The 15,775-nt window shown below is 38.9% G+C and overlaps 1 protein-coding gene across 2 annotated transcripts in view; it reads left to right on the top strand.

The window, feature by feature from the left end:
* The window catches only part of cadpsa (Ca2+-dependent activator protein for secretion a), a 195,071-nt gene that overhangs the window by 24,746 nt on the left and 154,550 nt on the right, over positions 1–15,775 (top strand). For both annotated transcript variants that reach the window (XM_044349147.1, XM_044349146.1), the window contains exon 2: positions 11,847–11,960. In XM_044349147.1, the coding sequence (XP_044205082.1) occupies positions 11,847–11,960 (114 nt within the window). The remainder of the gene's footprint in view (positions 1–11,846; positions 11,961–15,775) is intronic.

A 15,775-nucleotide genomic window follows, 5' to 3' on the forward strand; every position in this document is an offset into this window, starting at 1 on the left:
AGAAACTCACCAGTAGAGTGGTGAGTATAACATCATACTCTGTTGTTGTAAGGACTTTTAGTAAATAAACTATATATAGAAATATAGATACAGGACAGGACAAGTTGAAGAAGTGTTGGGTTTACAATAACATGAAACAGAATCATCAGCTGTAATAGTCTGCAGATGTAAAAGAGTGCTAAGCTAATTCTGGTACAATACATCAAATGGCAACATTTATGTTTGATATTGAATATATGTCCTTTCCAAATGAGTAAAATTAAATAAAATAAATAGGTGAATAACAAGAGAGGAAATGTATCCCCCTATATGTGAAGGTAGACTGCTTCATGGTATTAAAAAAAAAAAAAAAAACACAACCTTTGTGAACATAGCTCCATGTGAATCAGACTTCTGGTGAAAAAAGTGCATGGAAATTATATGTTGCATTTGTATTTAACTATGTAGACGTGTTAGTAAAGGCTTTTTAATTTTTATATTTGCAATGATATGGCAAGCCACTGAACCCACCAGGTGTGTGCGTTAACATGTATGAGCGTTAATGTACATACCATTACCCAGTGTTAACGTGTATACAGCTGGGAGCAACCACTCTCTAGTCTACTTGTATTTTTGAAATGAGCTCGGGGAAAAAGCTGATCTCATACCCCTCAGGGTACCCTGATCTTCCTCTTGCTTTTATGTTGTGATGGACTAAACTTTTTAGTTTTGTTAAATTCCTTTTTTAAAACAAAGAGTGAAAAGATTTTCCAAAAATGCTTTTTAATTACTGTATTTGGATACTGCGATACGTCAGATAAACCCTTATGGCAAATGCTTATGTTCCTCGTAAAAGCTTTTTCCATACTCATCGGCATGTTTAAATTTCATAGTAGAATGATCTGCATTTTCTTGACAGAGTACACCAGTGAGTTAGTATAGCACTTTCACAAAGTTTAGGAAATTTTTAGAGACAAGATATCCAAAAACACTGGATCCTACACTTTGATAATGCAACTCAATCATTAGATCATCTATGCCTGATAAATGTGTAACCTCCTCAGAACTTCTGTAATAAATTTGTTTGGAAGCACAAGCAAAGATAACTCAGATGATGTCACTATGGCATCATAAGGGAGTCTTTTTTTCCTCCAGAGCCACAGGAGATATTATACAACTGTCTTCCTCATAACTAATAAACTGCCATATGTTTCTTAAACATTTTTCAAAGCATGAGGAACTCCTCAGACATCTGATACCACATGTGCTACGACAGCAAGGACATCCTGTAGAAACACATCTCCTGTTAAAACTGCTTTGGTTTAGAGCTGCAACGATTAGTAGGGAAAATGAATGACAGATTAATTGATAATGAAAATAATCGTTAGCTGCAGCTCTGCTTTGGATGAACTGAACCACAGACCATGACCCAGCACGGTCTGGAGTCTAGAAAGCAGACACCTAACTGACACACAGACAGATTTCCGAGCTGTCTGTGCTTCTATTTACTGACAGCTTCTTGGACTAATCCCTGCTCTGTCAGTACTAGATTAGTGAAATCTATCTAAATTGAAAGCTTTACACACTGTCGATGACATTAGCGTTAGTGAGATAATAATCATAAAAGGTTCATGTAAAGCCACTGAATGGAGGAAGTACAGTATTTTTTGGCACTGTGCGCCTGTTGGCCAGTGAGGAAACATTGACACAGTTTAACTATAGACAGAGACTTGCTAGTAGCTGATCCTGTGCCAGTAAATAGTGGGTGGTGTGTTTTGAAGCTGACTGAATACACAGGAACTATACACTCTCAATCTCAGCCTCATCTCATCGCAGTGAGAACAGACAAGTCTTGCATATGGATATTTTCTGTCACATGAAAGGCTGAAAAAAAGAAATTGGAAACTTGCTTGCAGACGAGCGTTAACAGTTGTGTGTGTGTGTGTGTGTGTGTGTGTAGTCACGTGAGTGTGTGTTGTAAGCATTTGCCACTGCCCTGCATTTGTGTGTGAGTGTGTGAATAGGAGCTCTCGCCCTGATGAGCACTTTCTCCATCCTTTGTCGGTCTGCTGTGCAGTGTGTAATCTGGGATTAGCCGTCCATTTGATGTTATGTCATCACCAGGGAGCTCAGGCATGCTCTCTGCTAAGGGAGGGAGAAAGGGTTAATCTCAGTTCTAACATCTGTGAGAACACAAGTGTGTGTGCTCATGTTTATTGTAGTTTTAACGTGTAGGTCCAATGTACAAATCTAAAATTCAATTTTTTTTTTATCCTTATGTTGTCTGGATTTGTGTGAGCAGGAATTAGAAGGAATGTTCAGAAATTCTGAGGCTCCAAAACAACATCAAACACCAAATTCACTTTAATTATCCTTTGAATCAGTAACTAATAGCCATCATTGTAGCTGCAACTCACAGTTACTTTCATTATTGATTAATCTTCAGATTATTTACTTGTTTATTTGATTAATCATTCTGTCTATAAATGCTATTCAACCAGTGAATATTTGGCATTTTGCTTTAAATAGTAAACAGAATAATTTTCTGCCAATCGACTAATTGATTAATCGTTGCAGCTCTAATTATATAAGTACTAAAATAAACATAAATCCATGAAAGCACTCTAAATCTGCACAATTCTCAACTTCAAATTTGATCACTTTTAAAACCTTCTTAATAGCTATACAAAGAAAAAAATAATACCATTTCCACAGCAAAAAAGTTAAAACTATAATAAAGTATACAATGTTATTTTGTTTTGTAAGTTAATTAGGGATGCACTGCTGCTGATATGAAAATTCTTGGCTGAATAGGGGTGATAGTGAATGAGGAATGATGTACTATAGGCCCTGCTCTTGAAACTATACAAGCCTAACCATAGTCTAAGGTAATACAACTGTTCTGACTACAGATCTTACATGAATTAAATGGTGTGATGAATATAACATAAGAGATGGCTACCGCTGACTATGAACATATCTGCTGAAACAGTGGAAGGGTGCCAACAGTCACATCCCTCTTTACATAGGTGTCAAAAAAAGAATTTATTTTCTTGTACAAGAAGGAGCGTTTCACAGCGCAACACACAGGATGAGGTTACAAAGAAAAGGCTCGTCATGGAGCATTCACAGTTGGTTTATATACCTTACAAATGGGCGTTTCAGTTTTCTCCTGTTGTTTACAGACACATTCCACAGATAACGTCATGACATTTTCTCAGTTCTCTAATTGGTGGCCAGCTGAAGATCCTTAAATCAAGATGACACCCTCTTGACCTGTCTCTGACCTTTATTCTTTTCTGACTTCCTCTAAAGTACTGACCTCCACTGTTAGCCTTAGCTGCTGTGTTTGCTATTTATGCAACATTGTAGAACCAAACAGGAACATTCACCATGACATGTAAAAGCAAGAACACACACATAGTATGATTTTATGACATCTAATCACAATATAATCCTAATTTTTATAACAATAGATCTACTTGTATTTTTCCCCCTTGAAATCTTCATAGAGTAACTTGTAGACTACACAGTGCAAGGACACTTCTAAACAGTTTGATGTGATCTTCCTGTGCGTAGTGCTATAGAATCACAATCGTTTATGGTTAGAACAGATGTCACATTTCTATCAAACCACGGGGCGCTATACAGCAGAAGAATGAGGCCTTTCTGGTCAAATGAATCTGACAAGTCAGCAGAAATATCTGTAAGCATGACAGCTGAAATAAAAAATACCTGAGTTTTATCAAATTAGGAGGTGTCCTAGGTAAGCAAACTTCACATGGTGCTCCATTGAGGTGTTATTTTTACATGTCCAGACATGCCTGGTCATAAGAAGAATAATGAATAATGACCCTGGGTGAATGCAGCCTGCAGGTCTGTTATTCAGGTAAGCTCTGGTAGCTCTGCTAGAGGGCTAGACTTTCTTGTTTTTAGTTTTGCGGTGCACTGCTGTTTGGACTCTCTTGCTTCCTCTAGTTGTTGGATAACTGACAACATGTGTGCAGGTGTTTGTCATATAGAATTTAAGTTTATCCCTGGTTTTATTGGAAACATTACAATATCTATCCTCATTGACTCACATGTCTGTTCTTACTGTGTTAAATTTCAAAAAGTTTTACAAAAACCGCAGCTTTTCTATAACTCAAAGGTCTCAAATGTAAAAACAATGATTGTATGGGAGGTGCAAACAGGTTATGCAAACCAATGATTGTGTATGTTACCTATCATCCTGGGTGGTTGAGTCTCGAGAGCAGGCATCACCCAAAGCCAAATATAAGAGCCAGGACTTGATGATTTAATGAGAGGACATAATCACAGAGCTGAACAGGAGAGCAAATCTGTAGAGACTGTGAGAGGCCCACTGCAACAAATCCTCCAAATTCAATCACCAAAAAGATCATTTGATCATGTGCCCTCCAGAGCACATTGGAACATTTTCTAATCTGGCACCCCTATTGGCAGTAATCGGCAGGGCAACTGCCTTTGTCTGTGCTTTCCAAAACTGTTACAAATCATTGTTAAAAAAGAATGATGTTTTAGGGGACATTTTCTGCACATTTACAGGTCTATATTTTTAATCTAGGGCTCTACTGGAATATCTATTAATAAAAAAACTCCTTATTTAACTCTTATTGACCCTTTACACAGCCCCTCAGCTCAGCCTCTGTCTGAAACAGGCTGTTTTAGCTCCTGTCTCTTTAAGGCCCCTACTGAGCCCACTCTGTTCTGATCTTCCAGAAGCTGCGTCTTGGTTGACTTCCGGCGGCTTGGGAGGCTATGTAAGCAAACAGTAGTAGCAAGATTTCCCTTCTTTTTCTTGTTCTTTACTGGAAATGCAAACTCAAATACATCCATACATGTTTGAGCGGGAATATGAAAGTGGATAATGCAATCAACACGGAAAAACCTTGGCAACAACCTTAGCAACAAAGGCTAAAGAACTGACTCCCGTTTATGGGCGTGTGAGGATATAACACCGCTCGCCACCTCACTGTTACCTGACGAGACGAGCCATGCTGGCTGGTCTGAAAAATAACAGTTCCAGTGAGCGCAGCGAGAGAAAGATCTGCTTTTGAGTGTGGCTTTCTTATTACATTGTGCCTAATATAGCACTCATGGATGAGCTCAACACCAAGCTTTTTTTGGCTAGCACAGCCCTAGTTGGTCTGGGAGGTGGCTGAGGCGGCAGGCACTGATGGTGCTCTGCCCTGCCTGCGTGCTCTCCTCCTTGCTGTGGTGTTGCGGTGATGGACCTGGTCTCGTCTCTGGCTTGAAGAAGGTGCAAGCGGCAGATGATGGCTCAGCTGTGCCTTCTCCTATTCCAGCCTCTTGAAGCGCTGAGCTAATCCTAACCCTAACCCAACACGCAGTCAGGTTTTTAATCGTGCTGATGGTGTGGCCTAGAAAATCAGCCTGCTCTGTTGTGACGGGGGCGTCCAGCGGTGTATTAGCTGCAGCAACACCCAACATTCACAGATTGTTAGCTGCTGCAGCCACCTGTGCCACGGCAGCCTGAATATTTTTTGGAAAATATTCCAGCGTGTCCCTATCCTGCACCAGTGGAGGCTGCAGCTTCCTGCTCCCCAACCAGCCAGCTGAGTGAGGAATCAGGAGGCAGAGACAGCTTGTCTATGTATGGCCCTGCACTTTCAGGAAGGAAACCAGTCCCGCCGCTAGTGACTTCGTTTTTAGCGGCTCCTTCCAGGATGCTTCGACACACTGCCAAATGTCTAGGAATAGAGGCAAAACAAAGGCGGGTTGGCCTGCTACGTAATGCAAATTTCAGTGGGCGTTTACGTGAGTATGATTGGAGGAGAGTATTCCCCATAGAGTCCAGTAGAGGACGGAGCCTGTCATGGAGAAACATGCACCTTTGGTTCAAACGGTTTACACTTCAGTGAAACAAAACTCACAGAAAAAAGTAAAAGAGTTTTAGGATAAGAATATGAACATTGTCTTATATTCAGGCCAATTCAGCAGTTGTCTATCTTTTCCATACCTTAACCATTGTGTAGCTGCTACAGTATGCACACATCTTCTAGAAATAATGTAAAAAACATTGCTGCTGAATGTTCCAGAACTTGGAATCCAGGGTATAGCAGAGTTGTCCTGCAGCAATTGTCCTGCTTTTTCTCTTCCTCATCCTTCCTGTAACATTCAAAACTGATCCACCAACCTAAAAGAGCTGAAAATGTTCAAAACTAGATGCAGATCAATCAGTGGACAAAGAGTCAGCAGGTGATCTATAACCTTTCCCTAGTCCCAGTATGATACTATGTATTTGTAATGTGGACTCATGGCCCTGTTTCAGAGCAGAGCTTAACCATTGCACTTGTAAACAAGCTGTGCACAAGACAATGCTATTCTTCCTGTAAGTTATCAACAAATATCTGAAGAGCACCTTTAAAAGAGGCACGTGACTGAGACCTCTGAGTTGTAATTTATCACTTTAATTTACAATGATTTGTAAGAGTATCCTCAGTAAAGATGCTTTGCAGAAACAATCATCTTTGACTTAAGATCCACCAGGGAAACAAGGCCCTGAATTTAAATCAAAGGCAAATATCACACTGCTATGCTGGGTAAGTCAATGTTATCTGAATTTGCTCCTAAAATACCTGCTGCTTTCAGGCTGTGATCTCAGCTGTGTGTAAGCCAGATCCAGCTCCACTCCAGCAGCCACACTGACTGGAACAATTACTGGCTGAGAGATAGCACCCACTGAGAGGTGCACACACACACACACACACACACACACACACACGCTAACGGTGTTATCTCAGTTTTCTAGGTCTCAGATGGAAGCTGTAGTGAGTGGTCATCCACCACTCGTACCAGACACTGCACTGACACACTGCATTGCTGTTTGTCTGTCTGCTTCTGTCAGTCTGCCTGCCTGTCTGCGTCTCTCTGTCTCTCTGTCTGCGTCTATCTGTCTGTCTGCCTGTCTGTTTGTCTGTCTGTCTGCTTCTGTCTGCCTGTCTGTGTAGTAAATTTATAGATTTTCAAACATGTCCTGAAGGCAGAGAAGAAGGGGATGATGAGCAATAGCTAACGTAGCTAACCTTTAATATGTTTAAAGACTATATTAAGTTTAAAATGCTTTTTTCAAATAACTTTCGTCGATGTCATTGCTGTCAGACAGTTTTACTTGTTTGTTTAATATGTTTGGCTCAGTTTAATATGCTTTGTTGTGTTCGCTTCATATTTGTAGTTGTGAATGCCTGATATGGAGCAACATAAAAGCAACATTTGTTCACCGACTTTGTCCTTAAGACAAATTCTCCCCAGACTTGGTGTTGTTTTACAGGGGTACTTGCCTGGGAGGAGGCACTGCCTTAGAGGCTAAAGTCAGGGAACAAACATCACGGATTACATGAAAGACTATAACATGTTTGCCTGCAGTCTTGCTCTGCAATATGTGCACTGATACTGTATGTATCTATATGTTTAGGTAGGTATACACTGTATACCTGTGTATAAGCACCACTACACCCCTGCCCTCACTATATGTTCTCATAGTTCTTGACTGGCTTGTCAAGCTGATGATGTTAAATGTATTAGGGTCATGGGCTTCTGGGAAATGTTGTCCTTAAAAGGCCTCTAAAAACAACTATACTGCATTGGGTTTTTGTTGTAGTTGTTGTTGTTTTCTTGTAGAAATGTACCATAACCAGACTAGAGAAAAAGAGTGAACCACATGACAAGAGTGAGATTATGTTGTAGGACTGGATTGTAAGTCATTTCCATTACTACCAATGTCAGAGTGATTTTTGGAAGTTTTCTTTTTTCTTGAAAATAAAACGAAAGTTGCGATTTCCCTGCAGTTCTCTATAACTACAAAACAATAAACTCTGTTTTCCAGTATTGCTCCTGTTTTTCCCCTTCCTCTCTGGCCTTCTTTTTTCTTCCCCCATTTTTCACTCTCTGTCATCTTCTCCCTGGAGTGGCAGTGCTATCAATGCGTTACATTATAACAGATGCCTCTTAACATGCACAACTGGAGTGGAACGATATTTTCAGAAAAGAGTGTATAGAGCCCCAGAGTGGTTGTCCTGGGGGGAAAGTGCTTCTTGTGAAAACAAAATGTTCTCTACATGCTGCCATGTGTGTCAGTATACTATTGAACGTGCACTCCAGATACTGTATACTGTATGTTGACAATACAAACCATACAAGACATAGTTACTGTATGAAATCCATTCAGTCTGCATATTTGATAACCGGAAATCCCATTAGCTCTCATAAGCATAGCGAATTATGAGTTCAGTATCACAGCACTGTCAACAGCTGGTTTGATAACTCACTGCCCAAACTTCTTGCAGGAAAGATAAAATCTGAACTCAACAAATTATTAAGCTGAAATTAATTATTAAGAAAATGTTTGTGTCACAACAAGGATTTAAAAAAGAAGCTGTATTTTTTCAATGTTGAGATTTGTCTTGCATTTCTCGGAAGAGTTAGCATAGCTGCTAGCAAGAGCTAACTAGGTAGAATTAAACCTGCATTAAATTATTTTTTGTCCGTTTGGGGGAAGCACAACAAGCTGTTACCATCTCACAAAGTTGATATGGCAAAGCAGCAAGCAGTTGCCTATTTACCCATCCAGTAGAGCAACATTAGTATTCATTTGGAATGGTGTTTCTGGCCTCATGACGAATGAAAGTCCAATGCTCACTGTCCTTTCAGTTCTGTTTAGGTCTAAACCAACTCCTTAGAAGAAATATCTGTCTCTCTAGCTGCTAAATGCTCCACTATGTTCCTCAGCTAGTTGCTGACTGTCCACCTGCTGATTGATGCTACGTATGTAGTGTATAGTCAGTTTATCTGGAAACAGGTTGATGAGAGAGGTGAGAGTGAACCAAACAGTAAAGCTGTGGGCTGAAAATGCTAAAACAATCCATAGAGCTGATGAGAACTGCACGTGTGAACTGCACGTGACTCACGTGTGTGGCTTTGACTATGGGCAACCCGCTTTCACATTACACATAGTCATTTGAGCCATTGTTCAAATAAAAATATTAGGGATGTCCTGATCTAGTTTTTGTGGCCCTATCTGAGTCCCTTAATATTGTATATCTGCCAATACTGAGTCTGATCTGATGTTTTTTATATTACAGCATTGCAGTGTTGATTTAATGACTGACAACTGATGTGCAGTAATACTATGTTCTGTTGAAGGCACACCAAATATAGCCATGCTATGGATTTGGATGTATTGTTTTGTTGCAGATATATGAATATGCTTCAAATATTGAGGTCCAGAAATTATTTAATGGGTTGCAAGAGCAGAAAATATGGCCTTTGGCACAAATTTTTTAACAAAGTACTTGATCCAAATACTGAAGGTCCTGGTTAAAAACTATAAAACTGATCAGCTCAAATTATTATAGCCAGTAGCTCTGGACCAAAGTATTGGACAGACAGACATCATCATTGTTAAACTCAACAAGAAGCATTCTCACAAAAAACAAATTTAAAATCCACAGTACAATGACATAAGTAGTTACTATTGACTTCATCAAGCATTGCTTGTTGGATGTTAAACCCTGCAGTCCTGCAAACTCATCTGCTGAGTTTCTTTATCAGGCTTGCAAAGGCTTCTGTGAACCAGGCTTATTGAACAAGCTGGCAGCAGTATAGAGATATTTCCCTCTCAAGTTTTTAAGCGAGCCTCATCCTTCTAACCATTCAGAGAGGGCCAAGTCAGGGGTGGGAGCTTACAGCTGTCAATCAATATGTGAATGCACCTCTGATCTACTACTCCTCTCGGCTCCAACCTTGCTTTGCTTAAGAGTCTCATACAGATGATAGCTTGATTTCCTGAACTTGCATATTGTAACTTAAAAAAAATAAAGACTGTCCTCACACAACATTATTCATCATTTGTTCAAACATTTAACCTGTATTAATGTTTCCCCTACAAGCAACATCTGCGTTTCTCCTAGAAGCAATAGCAGATGTAGACATTGTTATAGTGACACAAAATGACTGAGGGAAGAGGTTGGAGTAGATGGATGAGAGTATAGAGTGTCAGAATTCAACCCGAGAGATTGTGGTTCACATCCTTTGTCACGCAAGTCAGTGTTGGTTTCTTTGTACCATGACAATGACCTTTCTCTAACCTTGACCAAGTAGAGCCTGAGAGTTTATTTTTGACCTGGAAAGAAGAAGTTTTAACTGCATCTCAGCAAACCATTTTCTGTGATTCAAATCTTAACCATGGTGCAGTTTTTAAAAATTCATTGGACATTTTTGCATTATTAGACAGTCTGTAGGAAAAGCAGACAGAAAAGATAGAAGACTTCAATAATGGATAACATGGTTACATGGTGTGCACCTACAGCTATGCCAACAAAATAATTCCTTGTGCAGCTTTAAAAGTGAAAGTTCTTGCAAGAGCCTGGTGCTGCTGAGGTTGGTAGTGACAAATCTGCCACTGAGACACTCAAACCAAGCGAGACAACATACTGACTTATAGTTTATTTGTCTACTGCGGGGGTTTTCAAAGTCTGAGACTGTGTGCCTCGCCTCAGACAGAGCTTGGAAAAAGTTAGTTTACTTGCTTTGTTTCGCTCAATTCCTGGATGCCTACGGGATCATGATTATGTTATTCGATCCCATAGACACTCAACAGTTGAGCCAAGATAGCCTAATATTGCTGTTTGACGTGTCTTCAGACTACACCAAACACATAAAAAAGTCTGTTCTAAGGCAAGTTTCTAAGTTTCTAAGGCGAGTTTCTGACTCATAAGGGGAAGTGGGAAAAACAGTAAAATTCCCCCAAAATACTGTATCTCTGAACTGTCTATTTAACCAAATCACACACATTTAGGCTATTCTATGTGATCTCCTTTTGATAACTAATATAATAACTAACATATTATTTTTTCACTTCCATTCACTGAGCCTCCCCTGAAACTGTTTGGAGCCCCCCTGGGGAAGCCTGCCTCCCACTTTGAAAACCTGTAGTTTACTGTACATATTTCCATCTGACCTCTTCTTCATTTAATGCACTGATGTATTATGGATTAACAGTAGCACACAGCTGGCTCTCCTGTCATTCATCTGAACTGTGAACTTTGACCCCCATTAAGGAAGCTGTAATCTCATACTGCTTCCTCTCCTGCAGTGGCCATGGTAACAGTTACCAGGGCTGCGGACGGGAGCTGGCCAGTGGGTGTGGAGTCTCCTAGCAGGGGGGCAGGCTCTTATTGGTCATTTCATTGTAGTGCTCTATTGTTTCTGTTGAAGGATGATGACTCAGTAGAACATATACATGTGATCATATATAACTGAGTTTATGAAATATTTCAACATGTTAATTTTATCTTTGCAAAACTATCCACCACCTCATTAAAACCCAAAGCTCTCACCATATCACTAGATGCTAATAGCTGAGCTAACAGGAAGATTTTTTCCTCTTTTGGATGTTGAACATTTTTCACCCAATACTTTTGCTATTTATGCAGTTAAAGGCACAAACACAATTTCTCATGTTGATCCACCCATCTGTGGTTTTCAAAATCATTCTCCATATTTCTCTTTTGTTTTGTGAGCATTATATTGGTGGCTTGGATCCACACCATTACTCTTAGCCATAGCAAACTGATATCTTCATGTCTATACAAAAAGACATACTTCCAGGGGACTGGAACTTGATTTTTATCTAGGCATAAAGGATAAATATTTAAGAAAGAAAAGGGAACAGGAACAACATTTCTGTAATTGCAAGCCATTTTAATGACAAAAGGATTATGTTTTGTTTTGATTTTAAATATAGATTGGGATTTTTAAAGTTTATGCTGTGCTTTTCATTAACTACAATAATCTCCCTGTCTTCTTTCTCTAAACGTCTCCCTCAGATCAGTAAGCAGCAGCTGCAGACAGTCAAAGAGCGTTTCCAGCAGTTCCTCAATGGAGAAACCCAGATTGTGGCAGATGAGGCCTTCATCAACGCCGTCCAGAGCTACTATGAGGTGAGTCAGGGAGTCTAAATCTACAATATATACTCAAAAGACCTACGTATATTAAATCTAGTTATTGTTCATCTCAGGTGAATCATTTTGATTGCTTGCAATTTATTTACATATTAATTATATACTGTTTAGTTTTGTAAGCCATTGACAGTGCCTTTTGTAGCTGTAGCTGACCTCTGACTTTGCTGTAGAATTAGTTAAATACCAAATTCTGTATGATTACTATAAATAGAAACTGTCTATTCTAACTTTTGCAAGCTGTTAAATTCCTCTCACTGAGCCTTCTCTGGTTTAAATGAATCTGTCCATGCAGGAAAACTAATAATGGGTGGAAAAGTATCCAAACCTCAGTGGAGATAACTTGTCTTGCTCTGAGAAATGATGCAGAGCATGCGCTAAGCTCCTCAGGGCAGTCTTAATAATGTGCTCCCAAATGGCTAGGATTCAGTGGGCTTTATCCACCCAGAATAGAATAGGGAAATAAAAAGTGTAGAAAGAAGAGGCAGGATCCTCACTGCAGTCTCTATTCCACTGTTCATTTACTGTTTTTGGCATTTGACACATTTGGAGTGACTCACAGTGAATAGAATAAGCTTCAATTCTTGGATCGCTGGCACTACGAGAGGCCAATAATAACAAGTCAAAGGTCTCGGCCTTAGTGCTGCTACTGTATTTACTGTGAACACAGAATAATTATGTTCAAGCAGAATGCTTAGTAAAGAGACCAAGGGCAGAGACAAGGATACCGGATATACAGCATCATACAAGATAAGTGTTGTGTTAAAGGTGCAGTGTGTAGAATTTAGTGGCATCTGGCAGAATGGACTTGGCAAAAATGAAATATAGTATACATAATATTGTGTATAATCACCTAAAAATAAGAATAGTTGTGCTTTCGTTACCTTAGAATGAGCCCTTTATATCTACATAGGGAGTGGGTCCTCTTCCATGGAGGCCGCCATATTTCTACAGTAGCCCAGAACAGACAAACCAAACACTGGCTCTAGAGAGGGCCTTTCACACTTTTTGTGAGTTTTGTGGCCATCGTAGGTTCACATTCATCTCCAAAAGGCATATGCCAATAACTCTGCTCACTATTTTATATGAATTAACATATTGCATATTCTGCAAAATGAAAATGAAGACATTTAAGCTGTAATTTGCACTTTTGTTCCTTAAAAGTCTCTTGAAACATAAAGACGATTGAGATTCAAAGTTTGTTTTTGACTTGGACCTTGATAGAGTTTTTGATTATATCATATTTTATGATCAATCGTTTTGGAATTGTTGATGTATAAATTTCTATTTTTTCCTGAGCACTTTAAGGACTTCTTACATATATATTGGCTAAAGGTTGAGGATATGTTTATTGTTGACCTTGGAAACAGCAGTTGAGAAAACAATTCCACCGCAAAGCATTTAGTAGTTTAGTTCTGAGAACTGGGCAAACTGCCTGCTGATGAAGATCATGTGATAAGATCAAAAACCTCAGAAAAAGTACTAAATGGAGTGTGGTCAGATCGTTTTCTCAGTTAAGACAGCTGTTTATTTTAATATCCACTTTGAAATCCACAAGATGGGTATAAAAAAAACAACAAAACTCTTCTTCACCACATTTACACAGATAATATGATGCCGATATTTTTTATCGTTCACTGGACAGAATATTTCACTGTTATCACAATTATGGTTCTTTACATCCTCCCACAAAAGATGAACCCTTTGCAATGCTATTTGCATCAATAAGCACACTCTGTCAACTCAGTCAAAACTGAGCACACAGACATGAAACACATCTTGTTGGATTCAGTGTGACTTACACTTGGATCAAAATCCATAAAGACCCCCCTCATAACTGCAGATCTTATAATAATCACATCTTTTGGTTTTATTCACTATCAACATAATGCAGTTATTGTCTATGGTTACAGTGCAAACAGGACATTCTAATAGTTCATTTAGCAAAACTTCTCATGATATAAATTTGCCAGAATATAAACGAATATAGGTTAAGGAAACAGAGCTCAGGTTAATTCACACTACCTGTATCTAAAATCACTTCCTGTTTATTATATAGTGCTCAATATTTACCATCCGCCATTTTATTGACTGTCTGAATGCTGAGTATGTTAATATATTCACTGTATAGTGCCCTCAAAAATTCCACAATGGAATGAAAAAGTAGAGTTCATGACATGTGCACTACTTTCTGCTAACAATCGCACAATGCAATGCTGAAAATTACTGTTGTGCGACAGCTGATGGTGATGACGCGAAATGAAGATGATTAGTTAGTGTTTGAAATCTTGATTTGCTGCTCACTATTGAGTAAACTATTTAGTGTCTATTATATAGGGAGAAGTGAATGAGTGAATAAGGGAGGATATTGGACACAGCCACTGACTCCATGGCAACATTACTTCCTGCCTTTATCCCCCAAAGCATTATGGGAACTGTAGTTTCAAAACTACGAACTAGATTATCCCCAGTAAAAGAGAAAGAATCTCAATAAGAGTGACAAAATCTGTTAATATGATCTTTTCAAACTTTTTTTGACACTATTTAGGCTCAAAATGTCCTGTCATGGTTCTTATATCCCTGGAATGCTGACACTCTCTATCCATCCATGTACAGATATTTTGCCGACATGTGTTGAAAACCTGTGGACATACAAGCAAGAAAATTCAAATAATTTCAAATCGCACAAAACTTTTTTTTTTTCCCAAAAAAAGCTGTTCTAAAACATGTATAGTACAACTCATTGAGTTATAACTATGTAGGTATTTGCATTACTTAATATAGAATAGCCATGTAGAAAACGTTATGACAGGATAGAAACATGACATAAATATTAAAGGTACAGTTCCTGATTTTTCAAATTTTCCTTCCGTCACAATGTTTTAAAACTAATCATCTCTGCTGCGCTGTGAATTATGTCCATAAAAGCTCATCCAAGTAGAAGTGTTGCAAAGGAGGACATTTGGGGATTCGGAGGAGCTTTAGCAAAACAAGGTTTAGTTGGTGGTGCTGACACATTGACTGGCACTTCCTTATCAGTTAATGTGGCAGCACAAGCAAGCCAAATGAGAATGGTGTGATATTTAGCAGATGAAGCTGGTGGCACAGGTTATCCAATTCAATTAAACCTAAAGCTCTCAGCCCAGCTTTATCTTCAGGCTGAAACTGAGGCTGGCAGACAGAGAAGGAGAGGGAGAGATAGGGGGACAGGCAGAAATAGAAAGATAGAGAAAAAGAGAGGTCAGAGATGACAGGAATTTACCATCTATCAATCACAAGCCTGTATACAGTCTCTCAAATATAAATCAGCTTTCACTCAACTCAAAAATGTTTGGTTTGTGATTGAAATTCTTCTTGTTTTCTCTTAATTGGTAAAAAACTTGTAAAATGAAGAAATCACTGTGTATAAGAGCTGCTAGGAGAATACTGTGTTTTCATGAAAGGATAAGACTGGATTTATTCTATACTTTTCTAATTGTCAACAGATACCATGAAAAGACTGAAACCAGCAGTTAGTTTGTCTGTCTCTCAGTGCTTTACTATACCCTGTCTGTGGTACCCCAAACCCATTTGTTCCTACTGAAGATGTAAATCTAACCAGGACACAAATACTGCGTATACCTTTATTCTAAAAAAAGGCTCAGCAATTTTCTAAAACAGCTGGGCACTGTAGTTTTTTAACAAACATTACTCAAACAGTAGGCAATAGTGCATTTGTTGGGGACTATTTTCAGTGGTGGATTAATCCACATTTTCTGCTCTAGAGAGTATTTCTGGAAGCAGGACAGTATGTGTGA

This window comes from Thunnus albacares, chromosome 4 (genome assembly GCF_914725855.1).
Source record: "Thunnus albacares chromosome 4, fThuAlb1.1, whole genome shotgun sequence".
NCBI lineage: Eukaryota > Metazoa > Chordata > Actinopteri > Scombriformes > Scombridae > Thunnus > Thunnus albacares.